Here is a 27934-nt window from a genome sequence, read left to right on the forward strand (position 1 = left end):
TAGATTGTCTGTCTTGAGCCATAATACTCTGTTTTCATCATCTGTTTTTATCTGAATAAAAAACTATGTCTAGGCGTTGAAGTTTGTTTCAATGTGGAAAGTCATCGCATTGATCGACTGGAGTTGTGTGGATTACTTTTATGCTGCCTAAATGCGACTTTTGGACCGTCAAAGTGCTGGCACCCGTTTACTTGCATTATAAGGTCCTGACAGAGCTCTATCTTTAGATAGACAGACAGATCTGGAATCAGTTGCATTGGATCATGAAAGTGCAACTCTCCAATCAAAACAGGATAGAGCATTCTGGAATAAATTTAGATCATACTATTCCAAGTCTGACTTTATAAAAGGAAGCCTTTATAAAAAAATTAAAACCCCTTTATTGTTTTTCAAATACAAAAGAAATACAAAAAGAAACACAGACAGCAAAAGTGACACTTAGTCAGCGGCAGCAGTCTGAAGTACAGCTCAGTCTTTTGGTTAAGGGTGCAGTCTGTTTTTCGAGTTCTCTAGGCCAGCTCGCTCTTATCTGTGACCTCGGCATGGCTGGTATCAGAACCGCCCGGCGCCAGCAGAGTCCTGCGGTTATAGTGCCCTTTCATGATGCTCGTGTTGTTATTTTCGTTAAGGATTTGTTTTTGTTTCTGGCGGTTGAGGGACTGAACCAGGCCAAGCACCACAGCGGCGAGCGAATACTGGCCGGTGAGTTTCCGCGGCTGCAGAATGAGCGGGTTAGGCTGCACGCGGCCTAGCAGGAAGTGCGTGCGGATCTTTCCTTCCTGTTCACTGATGCCCTTCACGTAGATCTCGCCTCGGTACTCAAAGGCAAAGCCGCGCTCGTTTAGGATGCCGTAGGTTTCCTCTGGTAGCTGGATCTTCCCGCTGACACCAGTACTGTCCATTCTGCTTGCCAGATTTACCGTCTTTCCCCAAATGTCATACTGCGGCTTTTTGGCACCAATGACACCAGCCACCACTGAGCCATGTGCCATACCTAAGAGAAGCAAATAGAGAGAGTGTACAGGATTAGCAAATCTCATTGGTCGAGTACTGGTACATTTCATACCCTTAAAGCTGAAGTGTGCAACTTTTTCAAAATTTAAATTAGTGTGGTCAGTCGATTCAATATTTAATCACAATTCAATGCATAATATTTCATAGTTAATCACGATTAATGTCAGATTTTGAAAGAATTTAAATTTGACTCTATAAATACTTCTTTTCCCGTCAAAATTGATTTATTTCCTTCTTAGAAAAGAAAAATGTATGTAAAAATAATGCAAAAATGCAAACATTTTCCAAGCAAAGCCTTCCAAAGTATAAAGATAGAAATGCACTAAAATAGCACCAATTTATTTAACATAAATAATTTCCCAAAGTCTAAGTGGGAGGTTAACTAATTGAAAGAGCTAGTCCCCATAGGTTGCATATTCATTGCAAGGCGCATTAAATCTCGCAAACTCTCATCCTCTACAACAGGGGTCCCCAAACTTTTTGCTGCCAGGGCAAGGTCACCCTGCTATGTTTTCAAGGGGGGCTGGAGTGAGCCTACGTTATTTTTTGTACGAGATTATTCTTCTGCTTTTATTACATGGATTAATTTTACAATTAAAATCCATTCACAGAACATGATTTTAATATTGTTAACTTTATTGTATGTATCCATTTCTTAGCAGCTTGCTTTAAGTTAGGCCTACTTTGTCATGTATACATGATATCTCTGTTCACTGATGTATGCATGTCAAGACATGAAGAAGAGGGGGGAAAGGTCCAGTCATTTCAACAGAACTTTCATTATGTTTTTCTATTGTAGGTTAACAAGAAAAAAAACATGTGAAATGTTACATTAAGGCCTATTTCATCTTACATCAGTGGATCCATCCACTGGCTTAAAGAACACTGATTAATCTCAGTGACGAGTCTTTTTAATCTGTTCACCAAAAAGGTTCGTTCAGATTAGTTCATTGATTCGTTCATTATACAGTTTTGCAAATTACGCTTTTGCGCCAGTAGATAGCACCAAATGGCCGTCTTTTACTCTTTGAACGAGGAAAAAGCAGAGTTATTCATGAACGGAAAAAGTCTAACGATTATTTATTAAAATTCGCGTCTCAACAATTCTACTAAGAGACTTCAGCACTGCAGAGTGTTTAAGAATCATAAGCGTTTCCCCACAAATTCCAACAAAGCATATCTATCATACTGTGAACTGCTGAGCATGACTTTTATCAAGCTATACATAAATAGACAATACTAGCCTAAAAAATAATTATGAGTTTCAATAAAGTCTGTATGCCATTGTATTAAATTGTTTATCACTCCATTTTATTCATAATTCATCCTGCCCATTTTCTTGTTGAACGAGATTGCCGAATTGAACAAACTCTTAGTTGTTCAGCAGATCCTCATTAATGATTGACTCATTCATGCATTACATTAGCGAACAAGTGTACCAGTATGGCAAGCACTTATAGCTTTTTATTCATTCGCAGGATATGAATTGTTGATATCAACATTTAAGTTTTCACTAGTTAAAATTCTAATTCTTGATATCAAGAATGTCATTTTCACTAGTGGAAATGTCAATCGTTTATATCAGTAATTACATTTCCACTAGTAAAAACATGAATTCTTGATATAAAAAATGACATCACTCACAGAAATCACATTCTTGAAATAAAAAAATTGATTTAATCTAGTAGAAACTGTAATTTTTTATATCTATAATTGAGTTTTCACTAGTAAAGTTTCACACCGATATGTCATTCACTCCTATTCAAAACGCAATTATTGATATAAAAAACTGGTTTCTTACTAATTGAAATTCCAATTTCACATATCAACAATTCTTTTCATACTAGTAAAAATAGAATTTTTCATATCAACAATTGATTCCAACTAATAAGAATCATTTTTGGTATCAGTAATTCGGTTTTCACTAGTGACAATTTTAATTTCTGATATCTGTAAAGTAAATGTTATATTAAGAAAGTCTTTTTAGATATTAATTACCCTCCAAATTATTGATATCCGAAATCCATTTCCAGATATCAGAAATCCCAACTGTAACATGCTGAAATACATTTACTGATCAAGAATTAGAATTTTAACTAGTGAAAATTATGGCAAGCCGAATTTACTTTTATTAATTTGAAGGATATGAATTGTTTATATCAACAATTCAATTTTCACTAGATAAAATGCTAATTCTTGAAGTCAGGAATGTAATTTTTACTAGTGGAAATGCCAATTGTTGATATCAATAATTACATTTCCAATAGTAAAAATGTGACTTCTTGATATCAACAGTGAAGTCATCACTCGTGGAAATACATTCTTGTGTGCCGTTTCCTCTGTCGTTTATAAACCACACTTTTATTTTTCATATCAACACCACAAGTTGTATATTATTTTTTTATTTAATAACATTGTATGATTTTATGTGTATCGAGATATGTCCATCTGCAGAGCTGCAGAGCCACAGCAGTTTCAGGACTGATGCAGTGTTAGTAGATTAGCGCCATCTACCATTTTGAGCATAATTTCTTACATTTGTTTCTTTTTTAGATTTAAAATGTGCTGTTTTTACATCGATTTCGATTTGATTACTATCTAAACATTTTTTTATGGTAGCCTTTTCAACACGTTTCAATAAGGTTCCCTGTGTTAACATTAGTTAATGCAGTAGGTTTCATGAATTAACAAAGAACATTTTTAAACAGCATTTATTAATCTGTTAATGTTAATGGATAAAACATTGTTCTTAAAACAACTTCTAATTTTGAAAATGTATTAGTAAATGTTGGAATTAACATTAACCAAGATTAACAAATGCTGTAAAAGTATTGCTCATTGTTTTTCAAGTCAACAAATGTAGTTGACTAATGTTAACAAATGAAACTTTATTGTAAAGTGTTACCCATTTGACTATATTATAAGTGATCATTTGATTTCCTTCCTGTTCATAAAGTTATAAAGACACAAAGAATGAATGGGCATTTAATGTCATATGCATTTAATCATATCGAATTCAAAATAAACATTCAATTACAAAGCCTAACAAAACGTACATTGCAAAAAAAAAAAAAGAAAAAAAAAAAGAAAAAAAAAGACATAAGAAATATACAAGAAATTTTAATAATAAATTTAACTAAAATGCTTATTTAAACAACAAAATCTTGAGTAACTCAAAACAAAAGCATTTTTTAAAAATACAACCCGAACGCTAATCGAACTGTTTCCAGAATAATATTCATTATGACAACCAATTTAAGCTTCTATAAGAAATACATGTATACAGATCCAGTAGTTATCAAATAAAGTTAGATTAATAAAGTAATTGTATACCAAAAATGCTAGATTTAATAAAACTTTACATAGACAACAACTTACCGTGCTCTCTGACATGATTGTTCTGTCATTAGCTTCACCCGTAACATCGGACTGCGAGCCTGAAACTGCTGTGACTTAAGGACGATTTATACTTCTGCGTCAAACCTACGGCTCTGCGTCTCAGCAGATAGATACTATTGTGTCTAATGTATCTGTGTGCTGTTGATAAATGTATGAAAACATGTTCCATCGCTTTGCATAAAATCGTAGGCTAAATGAATGTTTGGGTATTAGGAACAAGTAGGAGTAGATATAAAAATCTAACAAACATGTTACTATGTAGGTGAACTTGATTGAGCTCACCTGGTGTGTGCCTGTGTGTGTAAAGAAGTTGTGAAAATAATAGTTTTCACATTTTATTCTTACTTAAAATTTGAGAAAATAAATTGGCAAAATTATTATTTATTATTATGTATTATATTAATTATTATTATTATTATTAAATTATTATTTTATGCACTTTAGTTTAAAATGGAATGGACTAATTTAACAGCCAGGAATGTTCTTTTCAATAATAACACGGTGTTATCGGGTTTATCTATCTAGTTGCGGCATCTTGTGGACTTTGGAAACAACGTCAATAAAAAAAATCTGGTGACCTGAAAATTCGAATTTCGATCATATTTAAGATAAATATTAGAATTCAGTCTCTTAACCCCATTGACAGCACTAACAATTACCATGGCTATCTAACTAAAAATGATAGACCTCTCTCTCTCTCTCTCTCTCTCTCTCTCTCTGTCTCTATATACACACACACACACACACATACATACATATACAGCTCTGGAAAAAATTAAGAGACCACTCTAAAATTTTTGTTTTATTCTACAAACTACTGACAACATTTCTCCCAAATTCCAAAAAAAAAAATGACAGAAAATGACAACTGGCCAAAAAAAAAAAAAAAAGATGCAGTGTTTTCAGACCTTGAATAATGCAAAGAAAACAAGATCATATTCATTTATAAACAACACAATACTAATGTTTTGAGTTTAGAAAACAATATTTGGTAGAATAACCATGATTTTCAATCACAGCTTTCATACGTCTTGGCATGCTCTCCACCAGTCTTTCACATTGCTGTTGGGTGACTTTATGCCACTCCTGGTGCAAAAATTCAAGCATGAATTCAACAGACACTAGAATGGAATGGCTGCCATATATATAGAGATGCTGATTTAAGAAACATTTGGAGTGGTCTCTTAATTTTTTCCAGAGCTGTATGTGAGACTAAACTCCCAGTCAGCATATGATGTGGCTTGTGATCTCTTACGCGTCGACCATTAGAGACAACACCTCACAACAGCACCAGCTTTGTGCCCAGCAACAAGATTTTTCTGCATATGGCATGTGTAGTTTACAGTGAGTGGTAGTTCGGACAATATTTAATTAAAATTAAGCCAAATATGCACAGCGGTACCAACTGTTATTCTGGCTAAAAGGATTAAGGCAGTGCAGAAGACGGCACGGGTTGGCCAATCGGATGAAAGGGATGTTACAGTGCTGCCCAAATATGCAAATCTAATATTGTTTTTTTTTAATTTTTTTTTTTATTAAACATAAAAATAAAAACTTAAAAAAGAGCTGTTTTCACCCACATGGAATGTCTCCCTCCATTTTTTAACCTGCTACTACTGCCGCCAAAAGTGAATTAATGGGAAACCAGGTCTCATTAATATTCATAAACTCATTACCATAGCTATTCTTACCTGTTAAAGTTGTAGCTCTAGATATCGATAATAGTATTTTTACTAGTTAAAATCACATTTAAGATATCAGTAATTCAATTTTCACTAGTTGCAAAGGCTATTTTAGAAATTAAGGCAGTATTTGTTACTAGTAGGGCTCCCTTTACTTTACTTACTAGTAAAATGTTTATTGTTGATATCAACAATTGAATTTCAACTAGTGAAAATGGTAATTTTTGATATCAGTAAATGAATTTCAGCATGTTACATTTGGTATTTTTGATATCTGGAAATTAATTTCAGATATCAATAATTTGAAGTGTAATTAATAATATCTAAAAAGACTTTCTTACTAGTAACAATTACATTACAGATATCAGAAATTAAAATTGTTACTATTGAAAACCGAATTACTGATATCAAAATGAGCATTTTTATTAGTTGGAATTCAGTTGTTGATATCAAAAATGGGCATTTACACTAGTAGAATTACATTCTTGATATCAAAAAATATATTTTTACTAGTAAGAAAAGAATTGTTGATATGTTAAATTGGAATTTCAACTAGTAAGAAACCAATTTTTTTGAATAGGAATGTATGACATATCGGTGTGAAACTTTACTAGTGAAAACTCAATTATAGATATAAAAAATTATGGTTTTTACTAGTTGAAATCAAATTTTTTTATATCAAGAATGTGATTTCTGCGAGTAATGTCATTTTTTATATCAAGAATTCACGTTTTTACTAGTGGAAATATAATTACTGATATAAACGATTGCCATTTCCACTAGTAAAAATTACATTCTTGATATCAAGAATTAGCATTCTAACTAGTGAAAACTGAATTGTTGATATCAACAATTCATATCCTGTGAATGAATAAAAGTCAGTTCGGCTTGCAACAGTATCAGAGATCACTGTGAAATTCAACTAGTGAAAATGTAATTACAGATATCAAGAATTATGCTTTTTACTAGTTAAAATTTCAATTTTTGATATCAAGAATGTGATTTCTGCAAGTGATTATGTCATTTTTTATATCAAGAATTCATGTTTTTACTAGTGGAAATTTAATTATTGATATCAAGAATTAGAATTTTAACTAGTGAAAACTGAATTGTTGATATCAACAATTCATATCCTGCAAATGAAATAAAGCTAAAACGGCTTGCCATAGTACCAGTACATTCAGTTCTTTCATGAATGAGACATTGTATCTTCAGACTCAAACAACCGACTGGAACATCAGTAAAGGGGCGTTTTAGTTTAGCAGGTGAAACCAATGATATGCTCCTTCACAGCCTGCACTATGCTCTTGGCTCACGCTATAGTCAGTCTTAGAGGCAGGAAAAGCCCCCAAAGCTGTCTCGCGCTTCCAGTGCGGGTCTGCGGGCCGGTCAAAACGTGTGGCAGACATGGTTCCACGGGCTGGTCAAAACATTTCGGAGGGCCGTATACGGCCCGTGGGCCATAGTTTGGGAACCCCTGCTCTACAATATCAAACGGCCGGCAGACTGTGGCCATCTGCTTAGCTACAGCAATTGCGGAACCGCATTCACGATTTGCGCCAGGGTGTCAGTGACAGCACTGAGCACCGCTTTGAAATCCACATGAAAAAGGCTTGCAGACAACAGGCCCTATTTTAAGAGCGCTAAGTGCAGCACTGTGCAACATGTCATATGCACAAAGTCAGTTGGCATGGCCATTAAGTTTTGGTATTTTCAAAAAAATAATTTTTTTTGTTGGTAATTTTGGTATATGTGAAATTGCACGTGCAAAGCGCTAAGGGGCTGGGTCATGTGCAATTTAATTCTGAGGTTCTTCTCTGGTTATAACATAGTCTGAATCCTATTATAGATTCCATTCCCTGTCAAGCAACGTCGATATAAATGAAGACAGAATATGGATAAGAATTTGGTAGTGTAAATGGGCTGTATGTAATGCATTGGAATAATAGAAATATGGAGCATTTGTGTCATACGTTCTTTGGCGCAATAACTACGTCCTTGCTGTGAACTCTCTCCCGTTTTGTCTGTCATCGTTCCAGTGCTATGGTGTTTAGCCGTGAAATACTACAGAGTAAGTTTGTTTTCTTCTCCTGTCTCCGGACCGAAATGTATGTGTTCTCTATCAGCCTGCCTCACCTGCGGTCTTGATGGTGTTATGGGACGCTTAATGCTTTGCTGCTCTCCCATTGTTCATTGTTTTTAATGTATATTTGTTATATGTTTTTCTGTTGAATGTTTTCTGTTTAATTTATGTACAGCGTCCTTGAGCTTTGGAAAGGCGCTATACAAAATAAACCTATTATTTTTATTTTTATTATTATTATTAGTGGTTTACTGACACAAAAATCATGGTTTTAAAAGTGATTGATAGCTCTTTAATATCACCTGTTGGTGGAATTCTCAAACTGCAAATGCTGGAACTGATCTTAGACTTTGCACCAAGAATAGACGTTCTTCTCAAACGTCTAAACGCAATAACCTATTTCTCAGGAAAATAGCAAATTGGGCTTTGCGGCACTTCATTAACATACAATACACCCACAGACAGCGCAAACACTCCCACCCACGCCCAACTGCACTTTTCGCTGGCATGAAAATTGAGCTTAGAATTAGCGTTCTCACGAAAATTAAATAAGGTGTTTCACACTGTTGTAGCAGTGGTCACGAAAATAAACCCCAAAGTATTATTCTGCGTTTTCGTGATAGTTATGACTTGACATTAATTTTGTGGGAATTAAATTGTGCCTTACAGAGGCTGCAAACTACTTGATTTCTGTCAAAAGTCCCGTCTGGGCCTGTTTTGTACAACCAAAATAATTAAGAGGTATTTTCTCCATCTCTTGATCATTGACATGGAATCGCTGTGGTGTGTATCAGTGTAATGACTCCGGGCAGACACATCACAAAGGTTCCACCCCAATCCAACCAGTGTTTAGAACTCGCACGGAGCTGAATAAAATATCAGAATCTAATGTCAAATCGGTAAATGCGTTAATTGCGATTAAGAAAAATGTACGTGTTAAAGTTTTAAATTAATTGCATTCGTTAATGTGTTAATTTTGTCAGCTCTAGTTTAAATACATTCTCCTATGTCACCTTATTATGCAGAGACAACTATAAGTAAGCTGTTTGTTCCTTGAACGTTTCCTGCTAGTTGTGTGTTCCAAACAGGATAAATAACCCAGGGCATTTTGAAGGGAGAAAAATCATGATAGTCATGCTGTAAGAATGCTTCAAACTGAATTTCTGATAAAAAAATATTTAAGTGAATTCCGAAAGACCCGTATTTTTGAGCCCCAAACCTTTTAGCCTTTCAAAACTCTCACAGTGAACACAGTAAAGTCTTCGAAGTGCATAGGGATGATTACTTCTGAACAGGACACACCCTCGTTCAAAACAACAGTGGGAGGTGCTTCATACATAGTGACTTTAACATGATTACTGAGCTCTGCAAGTCATTTAATTTTACATTTAGTAATTTAGCAGATGCTTTTATCCAGAAGAAAATAGACAAGAAAAGTATTTTAATAATTAAAAAAAACATCCTTACCTTGTCCGCGGGTCGCTCAGACAGCTTCATTGAACGGCTTCATTGATTATAACCAAAGACTATTTAGCAGAGATGGGTCACTGCTATTTAAATGAATGGGAGAAACTAGAATGCCCAACGTTCAACGGATGTTGAAAGCAAGTCCCGCTTTACAGGTAAACGAGCCAATCACCTTTTAGATACAGACATCATCTGTCAATTAACTTGAGAACGCGCATGCACATTAGCTATACAATCTTTTTTTTTTTTTTAATAATCTGAGGAAAAGAAGCACAATTTATGATAACAGTTTTGTCAGATTGTACTGCTGATTTGAAATATGTTCAAATAGTAATCTTGACCAACTGTTTTGGGGATTTTAGTCTTTTCCCATTCAAGTAAGCGATCTATCTACAGGAGTCTGCAGTTGCATGTAAGTGGGTTTATTTCATTGTTTTACTTTGTTGTAGAGTGGTATTCATTGCTAGACTTGTGCTGTTTGTTTACTGTCTTGAACTCGCGTCGCTTAAAGGTGTGTTGTTGTGTGCTATATTGTTTTGACTTGTCCCAGGGTGTTCACTGCTAGATTTGAAGTTGGTTGTCCAGTGTGTGTAAAACTATCATTGTTTTTAGTGTCTATAAACAGTGCTTCACTTGTTTTAGAGTATTATTTATTGCTAAAGTGCAGCATAATTTATTTGTGGTTTTTACACGTGCTTATCACCTCGCGCGACCCTTCAGTTTCAGTTGACCATGTGACTATCTTTGTTGTGCTAAGTAGCATTAAGGTGTGTCCTGCTTTTTTCACTGAATGGCTTGTTAACATCGTGTATATATTTGACTTGAATACTGATGTGGAAGTGGCAGCAGAAGTGGTAGCCCTCGTGTGAAGCCCTCCTCGTGTGAAGACCTACTTGTGTAAAGACCAGAGAGTCTACCTGTGCGAGTCCACCGACAAGGAAACGACAAGGCGCCACTCACCATAGCACTTAAGTATCTTTTACTTTTATCTCTTGTCTTATTTTCCTTCTATATACTAACATGTCTACTTCACGATTAACACATGCCTTCAAGCACATCCCTGTTATCTGTTACAGACCATTTACACAATATCAATGCAAGACTAAACGCAACCCACACAACCTATGGCCACTTTGCACTTCAGCACCTGCTCCGTTCTCTTTCTCAGTGGGACTCTGGAACTACCAGTCAGCTGTGAACAAAGCTGACTTCATTCCAGCCTTTGCCACACAGTCCACCCTCAGCATCCTGGCACTAACAAAAACATGGATACATCCAGAGGATACAGCAACACCTGCTGCTCTCTCCAACAACTTCTCCTTCTCTCACACCCCTCGACACACCGGTAGGGGTGGGGGAACAGGTTTGCTCATTCATAACAATTGGACTTTTTCACCACACTCTTCACTATGTAACAGTACTAGTTTTGAATTCCATGCTATTACTACAATGCAACCCACAAAAATACATGTTGTTGACATCTATCGCCCTCCAGGTCAGCTGACAAACTTTCTTGAGGAGTTGGATGTCCTGCTGTCCTCCTTGCCGGAGGATGGTAAGCCACTTGTGGTTCTTGGTGATTTCAACATACACCATGACAAGCCCCAGGCCACTGAACTGAATACTCTTCTGGCCTCATTTGACTTGGAAAGACTACACAACACAGCAACTCACAGATCGGGCAGCCAGCTGGACCTCATTTTTACATGTAACTGTACCAACTAAAATATTCTTGTTACTCCTCTACATGTCTCTGATCACTTCTTTGTTCAATTCAACATGACTCTCCCATCTACATTAAAACAGACTCCACCTTTGGTTTCCTTTCGCCGTAACCTCCATTCTCTTTCACCCTCACACCTTTCCACTGCTGTCTCTGCCTCTCTTCCCACACTAAATGTATTTTCCATGCTTGATGTAAACACTGCCACAGACACACTAAGCTCTACTTTAACAACCTGTCTAGACAACATCTGTCCTATCTCCTCTAGGCCAGCACGTACTATACCACCCAGCCCCTGGCTGTCTGACGTCCTACATGAACATTGGACTGACCTAAGGGCAGCTGAGGGGAGATGGCAGAAATCTAAAGATCCAGCAGATCTAGGTAAATATCAGTCTCTGCTTGCAACTTTTTCAGATAACGTTAAATCTGCAAAAACCTCCTTTTACCAGAACAAGATCAACAGCACCACAGACATGCAGCTTGTTTAGAACATTCAACACACTTCTCTGCCCTCCCCCTCCACCACCTGACACATCACTGACAGCAGATGTCTTCGCCACATTTTTTACTAATAAGGTTACAACCATCAGCGATACATTCTCAGCACCACACCCTGTCAAACACCTGTCCCCTGTATGCAACTCTTCTGTCTCTATGTTCTCTCCTCTGACTGACACTGAGGTCTCTAAACACTCCTCCTCTCCAACCACCCCACCACCTGTTCCCTTGACACCATTCCTTCTCACCTTCTCTAGGCCATCTCTCCATCCATCCTACCTGCACTCACACACATAATTAACACATCTCTACTTACAGGCACTTTTCCCACTACATTTAAGCAGGCTCGAGTAACACTGCTGAAGAAACCCGCACTTAACCCCACACAAATAGAACACTACAGACCAGTGTCTCTCATCCCATTCATGGCAAAAACACTTGAAAGGGCAGTTTTCAATCAAATCTCTGCCTATCTCTCACATAACAAGCTGCTGGATGACAATCAGTCAGGCTTCAAAAGTGGACACTCCACCGAGACTGCCCTGCTGTCTGTCACTGAGTCGCTGAGACAGGCGAAAGCTGAATCGAGATCATCCGTCCTGATTCTGCTGGACCTTTCTGCAGCCTTTGACACAGTCAACCATCAGATCTTACTCTCTACCCTCTCCTCGCTGGGCATCACAGGAACTGTGCTTGACTGGTTTAATTCCTATCTCTCAGGTAGGTCCTTCAAGGTAGCCTGGAGAGGTGAGGTATCCAAGCCACATCAGCTACTTACTGGGGTACCTCAGGGATCAGTGCTTGGGCCACTTCTCTTCTCTATATACACAACATCACTGGGACCCATCATTCAGGCACATGGTTTCTTTTACCACTGCTATGCTGATGACATGCAACTCTACTTGTCTTTCCAGCCCAATGACACCACAGTGACTGATCGAATTTCAGCCTGCCTGGCAGACATCTCAGCCTGGATGAAGGAACACCACCTGCAACTCAACCCAGCCAAGACTGAACTCCTTGTCTTTCCAGCCAACCCTGCTGTTGAACACAACATCACTGTGCAGCTGGGTGTAACTACAGTAAAGCCTTCCAAAACGGTCAGAAATCTAGGGGTAACCATCGACAACAGACTCAATTTCACAGGCCACATCTCAAAGACCGCAAGATCATGTAGATTTACACTCTACAATATCAAGAAGATAAGACCCTTCCTCTCTGAACATGCCACACAACTGCTTGTCCATTCACTTGTCATAACTAGACTGGACTACTGTAACGCTGTCAATGCAGGCCTCCCTGCATGTGAAATTAGACCCCTGCAAATGATCCAGAATGCAGCAGCACGTCTGGTCTTTAATGAACCAAAGAGAGCTCATGTTACACCACTCCTTGTCTCTCTCCACTGGCTGCCAGTTGATGCACGTATCAAATTCAAGGCTCTGATGCTGGCATACAGAACAGTCACTGGGTCTGCTCCGGCATACCTAAAATCATTTATGCAGAGCCACGCGCCCACTAGAAGCCTGCGGTCGGCTAAGGAACATCGCCTTATTGTACCAACACAAAGAGGCACCAAAACACTTTCCCGGACTTTCAGCTTCATCATACCACGATGGTGGAATGACCTTCCCAACTCCATTTGTGAAGCTGACTCACTCTCTGTCTTCAAAAAATGACTAAAAACACATCTTTTCCATGAGTACTTAACCAGTCATTAATAATAATAATAAAAAAAATAATAAAAATAATAAAAAAAATCTTGTAGCACTTTAATCTGTTTTGAATACTATTCTGATGCTAGTGAAACTTTGTAGTATGGCACTTTTCATACCACTGTCTCCTTAAGATGATTCGCTTTTGTTTTTCCTCTTTTGTAAGTTGCTTTGGATAAAAGCGTCTGCCAAATGAATAAATGTAAATGTAAATGTAAGTAGATAGGAGCTGCACTTGTATGCTGCTTTTTTACATAGAAAATAGCTGCCCGAGAGCGTTCCAAATATGTCCGCCGAGTGACCTGACTTACCTAAAAAGACTTTGTTATAACAGGATTTCTCCGCTGAGGAAATAATTATGAGCATCTAAACTATGATACATCCTCATCCTCTCTCGCATAGATGCTCAGTATCAACAAACATCTGGACAAGTCACTTCAGGTAAACGTTTGATGTTATTTGAGGAAAATATGTTAACTCAGAGCCCTATTTAAATGATCCGTTAATGATACCGGAAGTGCTGCAGAAAAACTTGCATTCAAATTCCTTGTTATTGTTTACATGCTTGAAATGGTCTATAGAAATTGCTCTGTTTGCCCAACACAGCAACATTGAACCAGTGGCCTGAGTTTGGGGCGGGACTATCTGTTTTGTCGATCAATGGAAGACAGGGGGATTATTCGTGAAAACTGTTTGAAAACAATGTTTATTTTTGCAGTTCCATTTGGTTGCGCTAGTAGCACAGAAATTACACACTTCAGCTTTAAATTATTTACAAAAATTTTAATCATTTGACTCTTACCAATCCTAAGTTGGAAGTTGTTAAAAGAATGCTTGTTGATCTCCTGAATGCTCTCATTCAGAGCAATGGCGAAATCTGCCAGCGCACACAGATGTCCCCATTTATCCTCACATTGCTATGGTAACACACACACACACACACACACACACACACACACACACACATATAGAAAGATTAGTGGACAAAGAAACAAGTTTTCACTAAGGATAGAAATCATAAGATATTTATATATAGATATTTCGATTCACATTTCTCTTAATGATTCAGATTGCATCAAGAGATAGTTCACCCCAGAATGAAAACTCTATCCTCATTTACTCACCCTCACTTTCTTCCAAAGAAACTAAAAGGAGATGTTCGGCAGAATGTTAGCTGCAGTCACCATTCACTTTCATTGCATCTTTTTTTCTAAACAGTGAAAGTGAATGGTTACTGAGCCTATCAGTCCCTAACATCTCCTTTTGTGTTCCACAGAAAAAAGAAAGTCATACAGGTTTGGAACCACACGAGTAAATGGCGAGGTATTAAATTATTTTTTAAGAAGCGGTTCTCGATTCTCAACCTTAGATTTCATGCAGCAGACGTGGTTTATAGAAGATATCAAACAAGCCATCATAAAGCTAATCTGTTTTGCGAGTGTCCATGTAAATGTGTGTATGCTTTCATACTTGTTTCTCAGGTGACAGCCCTGACACCGCCATGTATGTGCTGCCAATGGTCTTTATCTTCTCAATGTCCTGAAATCGCTCCTCCCCCAGCAGCTGTAGAGAGAGAACCTTTTAAATATGAGAACTTACATATGTAACATTAAACACTCATAACATTAGCAGCCTCACAGACCCTGAGCAGGTTCTCTTCTGTCATGAATGTGTGTGTGTTCCAGTGGATCTTCAATATTAACTATCTGTGTGTGTTTGTAGCATTCTGACCTCATCAAAATCAGCGATGATCTCGTTGAGCAGCCGCAAACACTCCACGCCCTGATTATTCATCTCCGTCTGCGAGTAAAAATCAGCAAAGCCTGGAATGGAGGCGAACATCACTCCCACTGCATCATATGACTGAGAGTAGAGCTCCTATGGGCAGAGATCACACATCAGTATTAATGTTGATGCTGCTTTTTCCCATATAATGAAAGTGAATGTTGACTGAGGTTGTCAGCACCTAACATTCTGCTAAACATCTCCTTTTGTGTTCCAATAAAGAAAGAAAGTTATAGGGTTTGGAATGACATGAGGGTGTGTAAATGATGAATTTCCATTTTGGGTGGACTATTTCTCTCAACACATGTTCACACACTAACACAAGTTTAAAAACTTCAGTTCAACAACATAGTGCTTGATTAATTGTGAATCTGGGATTTCTTTGCTTTTGCTTTTGCTGTATGTGTTGAAGTATCAAAACCCTTCACTAGAGGGCTGTGTTGCTTTACAACTAACACGTACAGTATTTGTAAGTGGGAGGCCAAACTGTTGAGCAGAAACTCGGACATTAAAAAACACATCTGACTGATTCACACAAAGATTTGATGGTCATATACTGTACTGCACAAATATTTGACTGTTGACATACTGTATAATACCATTAAATGATACCAAAATAGATCAACACAAAATCAATGAAATTAGTTTTCATATTTACTCGAATTGATCTAAAAATACTTGAAAATGTCAATTATCCAATTAGCAATGGCTGTAATCTCCATAGACATGCAGGAGGTATAGGTTTTTCAATGGCTGATTCTTAAATTATTACATTTGGTCACCCTCAATCCTGGATATAGTCTTATATCCTTCCACTTTCAGAATAGGGCTATCAGTATACTTTGGAACTGACACAAGGGGGAGCAACTGCTTCTGTTTATAGGCCAAGCCAATGATCTTGAAAAACCAAATATTGTTCTGGCTTATGTATTTGGTCCTTCTAGTTCACATACACACACAATCACACATCACTCAAACACAGTATTGAACATATTTCACATGCACTCCATAATGTACCACTACATACAGTATATGCTATGCACATCTAACGCACTGCAACGGCATAAACTAACAAGTGAGTATATCTGAGCTGATGAAGTATTTTGTTGTTTTTTTGTCACTTTAATAGAGTGCAAAAGTGCCTGACCACTTCTGTTTAGCCATCTTGGTTATGGAACTATTTCTACTATTCATTTTTCCCATAGGGATTACATAAAACCCTACCTAAAAAGTTCTAAGCCATGAATTAAACCAACCAGCTTCATTTGAAACATAGATTTGAAGCACTAAAAATGTTGAAGACTGTGCACTTATTTCATGAGGGAATGAACTACAATCCTGTGAAACATTACAAATGATCTAAGCAAATTACAAATAATGGAAAAATATAAAACTATTGATTTAAAATTGTTGGTTGTAACTATAGAATCAATATATTTTAATTTTATTGCCAAATATTCAGATATAAGGTAGGCAAATATACATGTACTTTGAGAGTGTGGGAAGACAGACTTGGTTCTGTCATTCAAAATGTGTCAGGATGTTTTGTTGGCCGCAATTTTCTGATTAGTTGATATTTCCTCTTCAGGGTAGTGTAGATCTCCACCAGGAATTCTATTAAACAATTTAAAAAAAAAATAATAATAACGCAGAGATTAAAAAACCTCACAGTACGTCTGTCTTTAAAAGTTTTAAATTATTGTTAAAAATCAATTCGCCTGTGGAGAAAACAAATGAAATTTTTACTTCCACAACCCAACTGTTGTGCTCTATCTATAGGGAAAAAAAAGAAGCCTGGAGTCAGACTTTAACCCATGTCACCCTTTTGAGCTCCACAGCTTAATGTGCCAGTCTGCTAGAGAATGTGCACTAAACACTAAGTCACAGCTCTCTCACAATTGTGTTATTCACATAGGGAACTGTGGTGAATAAGCTGACAAATGTTAAAATAAAATTCCCTCAATACACCCTAAACATCCCTGTTGAAAAGTCCAGAATTGCTGGTCACTAGCATATTGTATGTTGTGTTTTGGATGCTGGTTCCCAGCATGGGATGCTAGTGTGTTGATAGCTTAACTAGCTTCACCTGAAAGATTGTGCTGTTTGACCAAGGAAGTCTTGTTGGTTAAACTAGTTAAGAAGCCTGGTAGGTACAAAATAACCAGCATAAACTAGCCTGGACCAGCATAGAAATTCATGCTGGTCTAAGCTGGTCTTTTTAGAAGGGATCCAGCATCTCACTGATGCATGATGTCGTCATTGTATGTTGTTACTGCTGATCGAATGTACATATTACAAGTGACTGCTGAGTTCAATTGTTCAAAAAAGGTATTAATATACTTAATAAGTGTTAGTCACTGAATCAAATTGCTGCAGTGCCCTTAAGAAGTGTCAGGTTTATGTGAGCTGTGTGTGTGTGTCTGAGAGAGATCATTTTCTTTCCTTAAAAACAGCAGAGTGACGTAAATTATGGCTCACACACTCAAGCAAAGACACACTCACACACACATTTAACGTCACCAGTTAAATCATGCCTCAATACTCCACCTGATTATAAATGAACAGGATAATTAAAGCAACTCAATACACCAACACACACACCCAAACACACACACACACACACACACACACACACACACACACACAAAATGGATGTGTTTCTTTTGTCTGTGAGTTACACAGGTCCATTATTTAGCCTCCCTATTGTGTGATTGACTGACAGCGGAACATTCCAGAAATAAACAAAGGAGTCACGTCAGGACTAGAGAGCACATAGACACACACACACACACACACACACAAACTGACTTGATTACAAAATGAAAGGATGAAGATGGAGAGAAACAGAAAAAGATACAGAGGAGAGAGAGAGAGAGAGAGAGAGAGAGAGAGAAGAAAAAGAGCCACAACTCAGCAGACTCGACATAGCTCACACACTGATGGGCACAGAAAAACCATGGCTGGCACTATATAAAAGTACATTGCAAGCACAACAAAATTAAAAGAGGATTGCATTTCCTGACAGATTACATAAAAAAACAAAGGTCTTTAAAAAGTGAAAAAAAGGTGGGGTGTTTTGTGTGTGTGTGTGTGTGTGTGTGTGTGTATTCTTAGTACAAAATATCTTTACCTGTCATCTTGTGTGGTACAGTGAGTAGCCAGCCTTGACTTCTTGTCTCTTTCTGTTAACTACATTATTTTCCACTAGAATTGTTTCTTGTCATTTGTTTAGTTTAGTCTTGTAACATGCTTTTAATTTAAATCGTTAATTTATGCCATTTTCTTAATCTATTTATGGGCAGTTGATGCATAACTTGTCTATGAGCTTTTTTTATATATTTGTATTTTACCTTATTCCATTAAAATGTTTAATTGGCTTTTGCCTAAACTGGATCATTTTAAATGATCCTGCAGTGTGACTTTTTAAAAGAACAAATATTCCATGAAGTCTCTCAATTAATATGAGGTCAGAAAAACATGCATGGATAATTATATTTATGAGTAATAATAAAAGAATTAGCAAAATGTTGTTTAAAACTGTGGCAACACTTTACAATAAGATTGTATATGTTTACATGAAAACACAATACCTTAAAGGAATAGTTCACCCCAAAATGAAAATTCTCTCATCATTTACTCACCCTCATGCCATCCCAGATGTGTATGACTTTCTTTCTTCTGTAGAAAACAAAGATTTTTAGAAGAATATCTCAGCGCTGTAGTTCCATATCAATGCAAGTGAATGGTGACCAAAACTTTTAAGCTCCAGAAAGCACATAAAGTCAGCATAAAAATAATCCATACGACTCCAGTGGTTAAATCCATGTCTACAGAAGCAATATGAAAGGTGTGGGTGAGAAACAGATAAATATTTAAGTCCCTTTTTACTATAAATCTCCACTTTCACATTTTTTTTTTTTTTTTTTAGTGATTTGCATTCTTTGAGCACCTACTGGGCAGGGAGGAGAATTTATAATAAAAAAAAGGACTTAAATATTGATCTGTTTCTCACCCACACCTATCATATCACTTCTGAAGACTTGAGTTATATGGATCACTTTAATGCTGTCTTTGTGCCCTTTTAGGAGCTTTAAATTTCTGGTCACCATTCACTTGCATTAAACTGAGATATTCTTCTAAAAATCGTAATTTGTGTTCAGCAGAAAAAAGAAAGTCATACATATCTGTGATGGCATGAGAGTGAGTAAATGATGAGAGAATTTTCATTTTTGGGTGAACTATCCCTTTAAAATGAACTAACAATGAACAACATTAACCAAGATTAATAAATTGCTACAAAAAACTATTGTTCGATGTTAGTTCAAGATACCTAAATTAAATGTGACCTGCTCCATCATTTTGTGTCACTTTTACCCAGAAACACATTTTGAGACTTGTCCAATCTTTCTTACAATATAATTATTATGTTTCTTAACCATTGTTGAGATATAATAAATTAAATGTTGGCTGATATATTCTAATTTATATGCCTTCCTTTTTACTGTAGTGCATTAAACTCAGATTGAGTCTCTGGGACAAAGTGACTCAAACTTATGGACCAGATCACAAATGTAACTGTAAAGTGTTACTAATAGCTACAGCTTTAGATTAAGTTTAGCCTGTCTCTTCACAGGACATGTCAACTTCCCAAAAGTATTTCATGTCAACTACCTATGTTAACTAACTTATTTTGCCTGTTGTTCATTGTCCGCAGCTAAGCTGCAACTGCTTTAGCATTACAAGCATGTTAATCATCATGCCAGTAAAGCACAATACAGCTGAAAACTGAGAAAGAAAATGGCTGATAGTCATTCTCTCCTCAATGTTCCTGCTGTCTCAGTGATAGCATGTTTTTCCTGACAGACTAAAGGAGTGAGACACACAGATCCATTCTGTCTCTCTACCTCATTGTCTCTGTCTTTCTCCAGGAAGTGGCGTGCGACGTGGCTGGGGAGAATGTTTCGGAGCATGTTCTCATTGTGTTCACGCAGTTCTCGCATCTCATTTATCTCCTCCTTCGCCTGTACACGCCATAGGAAGTCCAGACGAGCAGTATACTCCAGCTGAGAGAGACAGAGAATGATGCTAATCAGAAAACACAGCACAAAACAGACGATATAACATTAAAATAAATCAACAAAAGAAGCAAAAACACAGTGGGAATAATTAGTATTACAGCACTATAGATTTATTATAAAAGCATCACTCATCAAGTGACAGACTGATAAATCGGCAGTTATTTGGCCATATGGAGATTTTCGGAATGTGACGATAACTTGGCCGATTACAGAAACATTAGCTCTCCCTTATGCCAGTTGAAAAAATCCATCAACTGCTATTTCAGTAGATATTATACAATTTGTTTTGGAATACGTATAATAAAGTAAATATATAAAATATCCATTTAAAATGTTCAGCAAATATGTGGAGTATATTGCTATTGCTATAATTAAATTTCATTAGCTTACTGTAAATCACATTTACATATACTGGCACAAAAGACCATCGGCCACCCTGCTCTCTAGTTAAAAAAAAGAAAAAAACATATCAGTCAACCACTACTCCTCAGGATAATACAATCCTTGACAATGAGAGAAGACCATGTTATTCTCAATGTTTATCGCCACAAATACACCGAATATCATTAATTTGAGGAATGCTACAAAATTTATGGAGGCAGAGAGAGAAAAACTGAGATCTGCAAACAGAACTCCTAAAACCCAGAGGAGAGAAATCTTAGCTGGTTCATAATTCCCTGAACACTATTAAGTAATGCACATGGAAACCACCAATGCCATAACCAGTGCCTTATAAAACAAATATAAAACAAAAAATTACCCAAAATTAACAAACAAAGTAAAAACACATAATTAAACCAAAACAAAAGAAAAGGAAAGATCTGTAGAAGAGGAAAGAATTTGAATTGGTAAGCACTGGTAGTGAATCTAATTACAGAGAACTATTCTGCCCAAATACACACTCAGCAAACACAATTCAGCCACTGGAAAAGGAAGGCAAACAAAAATCCTAGCAACCAGAGGTGAAAAGCATCTGTAGGTGATCAGTGACAGGAAAGATGCACAGAGGTGCACTTAGGAAAAACCACAAACCAATATCTTATATATTTCTAAAAAATGCTTAGAATAAACTAAAAATACTAATAAATATACAATAATAATACTTACACACACACACACACACACACACACACACACACACACACACACACACACACACACACACTCACACAAATTTACTCATTGGCTGAACTTGATTCAACTGAGTTTGATGAGCAAGTGATTTCAATTTAAATACTTCAAGTAGAGGGAACTTAACTGAATCAAGTAATCCCAACAAAATTCGAAATTTTAGACATGTTAAAATAACTCAAATGAAACTCTTTTAGGGATACGCTAGCTAGTGGCAGTAAATGTTAGCAAGCTAAATACATGCTGGTGGGAAGCACTAATGAGTGCAACTTGGTCACTATCCACCTTTTTCACAGGCAGTGGCATTACCCATTATGCTTAGCGCGTTCTTCCAATACGGATGCAACAGACTTTCGTTTCGCAACTTATTCCCCTTACCAAGCACTATAATATCACTAACAACAGTAAAAAATGGAAGAACAGTCTGTTTACGTAATGTAAATCACTTTCTCACTAATGTCTGCGTATGGACATTAGGTTTCGACGGCAATCCCGAATAGATAAGTTCACAATCACACACACATTTGCATGGTAAAGTTACTTGGACTCTAGCACTTGCTGCACGCGCCCTGTATGTGTGTGTGTGAAAGACAGAGAGAGACACATATATAAGCACGCAGAGAGAGAGAGAGAATCCATGAATATGATGCACTAGATTTCATTGCGTTTCTTGTTGTACACTTCAATATGAAAACAGCCAAATCCCGGACATTTAGGGAATCTAGAAATTTATTAAGGTTCGAAAAATTGGACATGTCTGTGAAAAGAGGGGGTATGGTCATAATAGGATCCATTTAAAAACCTTCCTATTTATGGCATTATTTCTGCCTTAACAAGTGCCGCCTTCTCACGCACTCTGCCGAGAACAACTCTGTCTCTACCTCATTCTCATACACTCACAGCGCGACATGAGATATGAACCTCGTAAATGACGGATCTCATTTGGAATTATCTGTCAATGTTTTAAAAAATAGGCAAGTGACAGAGAATTAGTTTAATGCAACCTCTGCTTATTACATCTGGTTTGACTCGAAATGTTTCAGCATTGGCAGCTTTTGTGGGGGCTTATTGTTGTGACATTCATTTTACAGTAGTTTTTAAGCCACCTGTTATAACACCCTATAAAAGCGCATATTCATCCAGAGCCTCCGCTGCTCGCAATCACCAGTAACTTTAGTCTAGCTGATAACATCAACAAAGTGGAAGTGTGGAGCATCCGAGAGGAAGTCTCTTGCCGCAATGGCGCCGCCCATGGAGAAGTCAGGAAAAAGGTGGATATGCTATAGTTAGCACAGCAATTACTCAATGAATAAGCAATAGTGAAATCTGATTTTTGAATGAATCATTCTTTTGAGCCAAATATCTTGAACAGCTCAAACGCCACTCTTCACAATGATGGTAACCCCCATAATTACAACATAACGTTACTTTTTTTATCACAGCAAAACAAAACATTAAACACTCACAATTTTCCCCCTTTATATTCATCTTGCACAAAGACACATAAAATAACACTTAATTGTAACATTGAATCTCCCTGTCGAGTCCCATGCAAGGCATGCTGGGAACTAGAAATCTTCTGCCCAGTTTTAGTTAACACAACCAAAATATGTTGTTCCAATGCAAATGGATTAAAATCCCTTATATAAATTCAATAAATATCCTTAAAGGGGTCTTGACATGCCTTTTTTATTATTTTAATATGTTCCTTGGACCTTTCCTTTTGCCCGTGGCTCCTAGCGTAGCATAGGCCACCTACAAAAATTCTCCAGGCATCTCGATCCTGGGCCAGTTGCTCCAGCTGTCCCCAGGTGAGTCCCATTTTCTTGGTGTCCTCCTACAGATCACGGCGCCAGGTATTCTTTGGCCGGCCTCTTTTTCTTTTCCCTTGTGGATTCCAGAGAGCTTGCCTTGCTGTGCTGGATGCAGAGCTGCAGAGGGTGTGGCCAATCCATCCCCAGCGCTTTTGGAGGATCTCTTCATCTACAGGCTGCTGTACCATTCACTGCCACATGTTTTGGTTACTGATGGTGTTGGGATGTTTCAGAGGCAGGTGTTGATGAACGTCTGGATTCACTTCTTATTTTCTTACAGTGTGTAACAGTATAAAGGATGGGCAAGGAGGAGGCGGGAACCGGACAAAGCATCAAAGTAATATTTTAATGAAAACTTAAACAAAAAGACACAAAACACAAACATACACACGGCAGCTGCGTGTGGCTCTCTCTCGAACTGCCACATCTGGCTGCCTTTATCCTTCTCCTCGGCTGATTAGCTCTCCTCCTTGTCAAACAGAGGTTCTCCAGGTCTTGGCTCCATAGAGTAGCACAGGCTTCACAGTGGTGAAAAAAATCTTCATCTTGATGTTGGTGGTCAAATTCATGGAGCCCCAGACATTCTTCAGCTGATGGAAAGCTGACCATGCTTTGCATATCCCGACTCTTACGTTGGCATCTGTCCCACTCTGCTTGTCGATGATGCTGCCAAGCTCTCCACCTCTTCTAGTGCTTCATCTTCCAGCGTGAAGGGGGTTGCATCGGTTGCATTGACCTTTAGGACCTTACTCTTCCCTCTGTGGATGTTAAGTCCCAGGTGTGCTGAGTTTTCCGCTAAGGTGCCAGTCTTTTCCTGCATCTATTGCTGGGTGTGGGAGAGAAGGGCCAGGTCATTGGCAAAGTCGAGGACATCCAGCTGTGTCCAGAGGGTCCAATGGATGCCATTTCACTTTTGGGCTGTGGACGTCTTCATAATCCAGTCAATAGCCAGCAGGAACAGGAAAGGTGACAACAAGCATCCTTGCCTCACTCCTGTCCGCACTTGAAAGGCATTGGTGGGTTGTCGGCCATGGACCACTCTGCTGGTCATCCCTTATAAGTTCTCATCAACTTCCAGAGAGTCTGCCTGTCCACGCTGTCGAATAACTTCTCGTAGTCGATGAAGTTGACGTAAAGCAGTGAGTTCCACTCCAGCGACTACTCCAGGATGATGTGCAGCATTGCGATCTGGTCAATTCAGGATCTGTCCTTTCAGAAACCAGCCTGCTGGTCTCAGAGCTGGGGGTCAACAGCATCTTTCATCCTGTTCAGGAGGACTCAGTTGAAGATCTTACCCAGGATGGACAGAAGTGTTATCTCTCTGTAGTTGGAACAGGAGCTGAGATGATCCTTGGGGTTCACTTATAATACTAGTAAAGTTTTTTGTACAAAAAACAGACATATTTATAAAACAAGATTATTTTCCACCCTCATTCTGACTCCTTGTCAAAAACACTTGATTTTGGTGCTGCTTCTCCTTTAAGACTTGACTGTAAATGCCTACTGTTATGGTTGGCTCTCTGCTCTTGATTGACTTGCTCTCTCCTTGCCATCTCACTGCTACTGGGCAGGGCTATGGAAGGTAAAGTAGGTGCTGATGTGTTGTTGTGGAGCTGGTCAGATGCAAATGTCTCCCACAGATTGACATCACAATGTGGAGAAAGTAGAAAATGAGTCGATTTGGCATACTGGTTTCAACAAATGCTTTTTATGCAGTGAGGAGGAAGTTTGAATTCTGAAACTTACAGTATGGTTTTAAAGAACAATGACCTCTACAGTGTAAAATGATCATGGAAAATTTGGTTCCTTGTGTCTTTTCCCCTTTAATAAAAACGTACAAGATCAAAATATGTTGTGAACACGCAAGTCAGTTCCACATGTAACTTATGTTGGTAGTGCCACCTTCTCTATCAGTATCAACATTAAAGGGATAATTCACCCAAAAATGAAAACTGTCATCGTTTATTCACCCTCTTGTCATTCCAAACGTATGACTTTCTTTCTTAAGTGGAAGCATAATGTAAGTAGCTGGACAGCCTCAGTCATCATGCACTTTCATTGCATCTTTTTCCAAACAAGGGAAGTGAGTGGTGACTGAGACTAAACTCTGTTTATAACATCTCCATTTGTGAACAGAAGAAATAAAAACATACAGTATTGAAACTGCCATGTAATTGATGACAGAATTTTCATTTTTGGGTGAACTATCGCTTTAAATGTTTTGAGGTACAGTATGTGTGTTCAGGTATGATTTTTGTCCATTGTTACAGGTAGATTTGCTCCAGGCTTTAACTTGATGCCAATCCCAGCTGCCAGATGCCACCACCACTATACTTCAGTGCTATAGATGGGCCACAGATATTAATTGAATTTTCATTTTGGCTAAAAAGCTCTATCATGGTGAAAAATCCAGATGGTTCTTTTCGAGTAATGGCTTTTTTCTTTTTTTTTTTTTTTTTTTTTTTTTTTTGCCAGCCTCCCATACACTCCACAGAAGCAAAGCTTTTCATGTGGTTAACAGGTGCACCTTAACTCATTTCCAAGCTACTGAACTCTGGAGCTCCTTCAAAATAATCATTATCCTCTATGTGGCTTCTCTGATGGGTCTCCCACTTGTTTGCACACAGAGATTTTTCCGCAGTAACTGAGTAACCACAACTTCCTGGTAGTTTAACCAACAGAACCCATTTGGAAATTGTTTTGTACACTTGGATATTATGTCCTATAGATTTACTACATCATTAATAATCACTCAACAGGGATTGTCAAAGCAATAAAAAGATGTTACATCAAAATAATTAAGTTTCAGTACTTTGAAATGAAACTGCCTCAGAGTTTATAGAAAATGTTCTAAGACTCTTTCCTCCCTACCAAAATCTACCTTTACCTCCAATAATGGCTTAAATTTCTGTCTGTTTCATCTCTTTCATAGACTGTACTCCATAGGAAACCCATTGTGTCCCTTTTGCAGTACTTGTTGACTCTAACAGAAAGTGAGGTGTGCAGTGTTTAGGCTTCTGTCTAATATTTCAGTCAGTCTAAAACACTGGCTTACATCAGCTCTCTTCCAAACCAACAGCACTTACAAGATCTCCCCTAATTAAGCAGGAACACACGCTCATCTGCGTTCATTAATATCCAGCTTTAATTGAAACTGTTTCACAAAGGCGACCAGATTGAAAAATTAATTTACTAACAGTCAGGGCATGATGTAAGTGTTTGTGCTCATCTGTATAAGTGTGAAAATACATGTGTGTATGTGACTGTACTTATGTGTGAATCCTCAGATTGAATATGGAGTGAAAGATGATTTTATGAGAAGTAATTATGCAAGTGGGGCAGACAGGTGTGTGCAACTGTCCATCTGATTATTAAAAACACATCAACAAGACTAACCTCCATTAACCTCTCACAGAAACACACATGCACACTCAATTAAACTCATTCAAATCAAGTCAATTAAAGCAATGCCTATCAAGCAAATTACTCTTGACAAAGTAAACTACATAAAATGATTAGAAGAGGGTGTAAGATTTAGGCTTCTTGGGAGATGTGATTTTGGATCGCACCACCATCTGGAATGAATCTGGACTATTGCTGTCAGAACATCGATTTAGATGGTTGAGGTTTGGCTGGTAGAACAGCAGCTGTGGCACTAGGGGCTAAAATGAAAGCATTGTGTTTATACGTGACAAAGTGATGTGCCAAATCCTTTGGCGGTGATCTACTGGTTCTTAAGGCTGTCGGCTGATCACACAAAAGCTATATTCTCCTCCTGCCTCATCGCCTTGAGCACATATCCTTATGTAGCCTGGGGAGTGTCCACCTGTTAAGGGTGTGATTGGTAACCCGATTGAAGAATTTTTAAGCAGGCACCTGTAAGGGGAGCCTTCAGATTGGGATCTTCCTCACATGTTGAGAGTGCTGACAAACAGTGGCTCTTTGTGTGTGTGTGTATGCCAAGGAAGACAGAAATGCAAATGCAGGGGGCCTGGGTAGCTCAGTGGTAAAATACGCTGGCTATCATCCCTGGAGTTCGCTAGTTTGAATCCCAGGGCGTGCTGAGTGACTCCAGCCAGGTCTCCTAAGCAACCAAATTGGCCCAGTAGCTAGGGAGGGTAGAGTCACATGGGGTAACCTCCTCGTGGTCGCTATAATGTGGTTCGTTCTTGGTGGGGTGTGTGGTGAGTTGGGCGCTATGTCTCTGTGGCAACACGCTCAACATGCCACGTTATAAGATGCGCGGGTTGACGGTCTCAGATGCGGAGGCAACTGGGATTCGTCCTCCGCCACCCGGACTGAGGCGAATCACTACGCGACCACGAGGACTTAGAGCGCATTGGGAATTGGGCATTCCAAATTGAAAAAAAAAAAAAAAAAAAAGAGATGCAGTTGTAGATGCATATGGTTTGGTATGCTGCGATAGCTACCTGTGAAGGTTTGAGTTGATCTCTGTTCCTCTTGTGGTCTTTTTTTTCCCCCTAGCTAGCCAGTCCCTGTATGTGGGTGCTGTATGAGTTTAAGTTGGCTATGAACAGGACT

At 38.0% G+C, this 27934-nt stretch overlaps 1 protein-coding gene across 2 annotated transcripts in view; it reads right to left on the bottom strand.

The window, feature by feature from the left end:
* Positions 1-367: 367 nt before the first annotated feature.
* The window catches only part of LOC127440439 (adenylate cyclase type 8-like), a 94556-nt gene continuing 66989 nt past the window's right edge, over positions 368-27934 (bottom strand). For both annotated transcript variants that reach the window (XM_051697003.1, XM_051697002.1), the window contains 5 exons: positions 20274-20432; positions 15316-15462; positions 15055-15147; positions 14387-14501; positions 368-994 (listed from right to left, as the gene is read on the bottom strand). In XM_051697003.1, the coding sequence (XP_051552963.1) occupies positions 510-994; positions 14387-14501; positions 15055-15147; positions 15316-15462; positions 20274-20432 (999 nt within the window). In that variant the 3' untranslated portion in view covers positions 368-509. The remainder of the gene's footprint in view (positions 995-14386; positions 14502-15054; positions 15148-15315; positions 15463-20273; positions 20433-27934) is intronic.

Source organism: Myxocyprinus asiaticus, chromosome 5 (genome assembly GCF_019703515.2).
Source record: "Myxocyprinus asiaticus isolate MX2 ecotype Aquarium Trade chromosome 5, UBuf_Myxa_2, whole genome shotgun sequence".
Lineage (NCBI taxonomy): Eukaryota > Metazoa > Chordata > Actinopteri > Cypriniformes > Catostomidae > Myxocyprinus > Myxocyprinus asiaticus.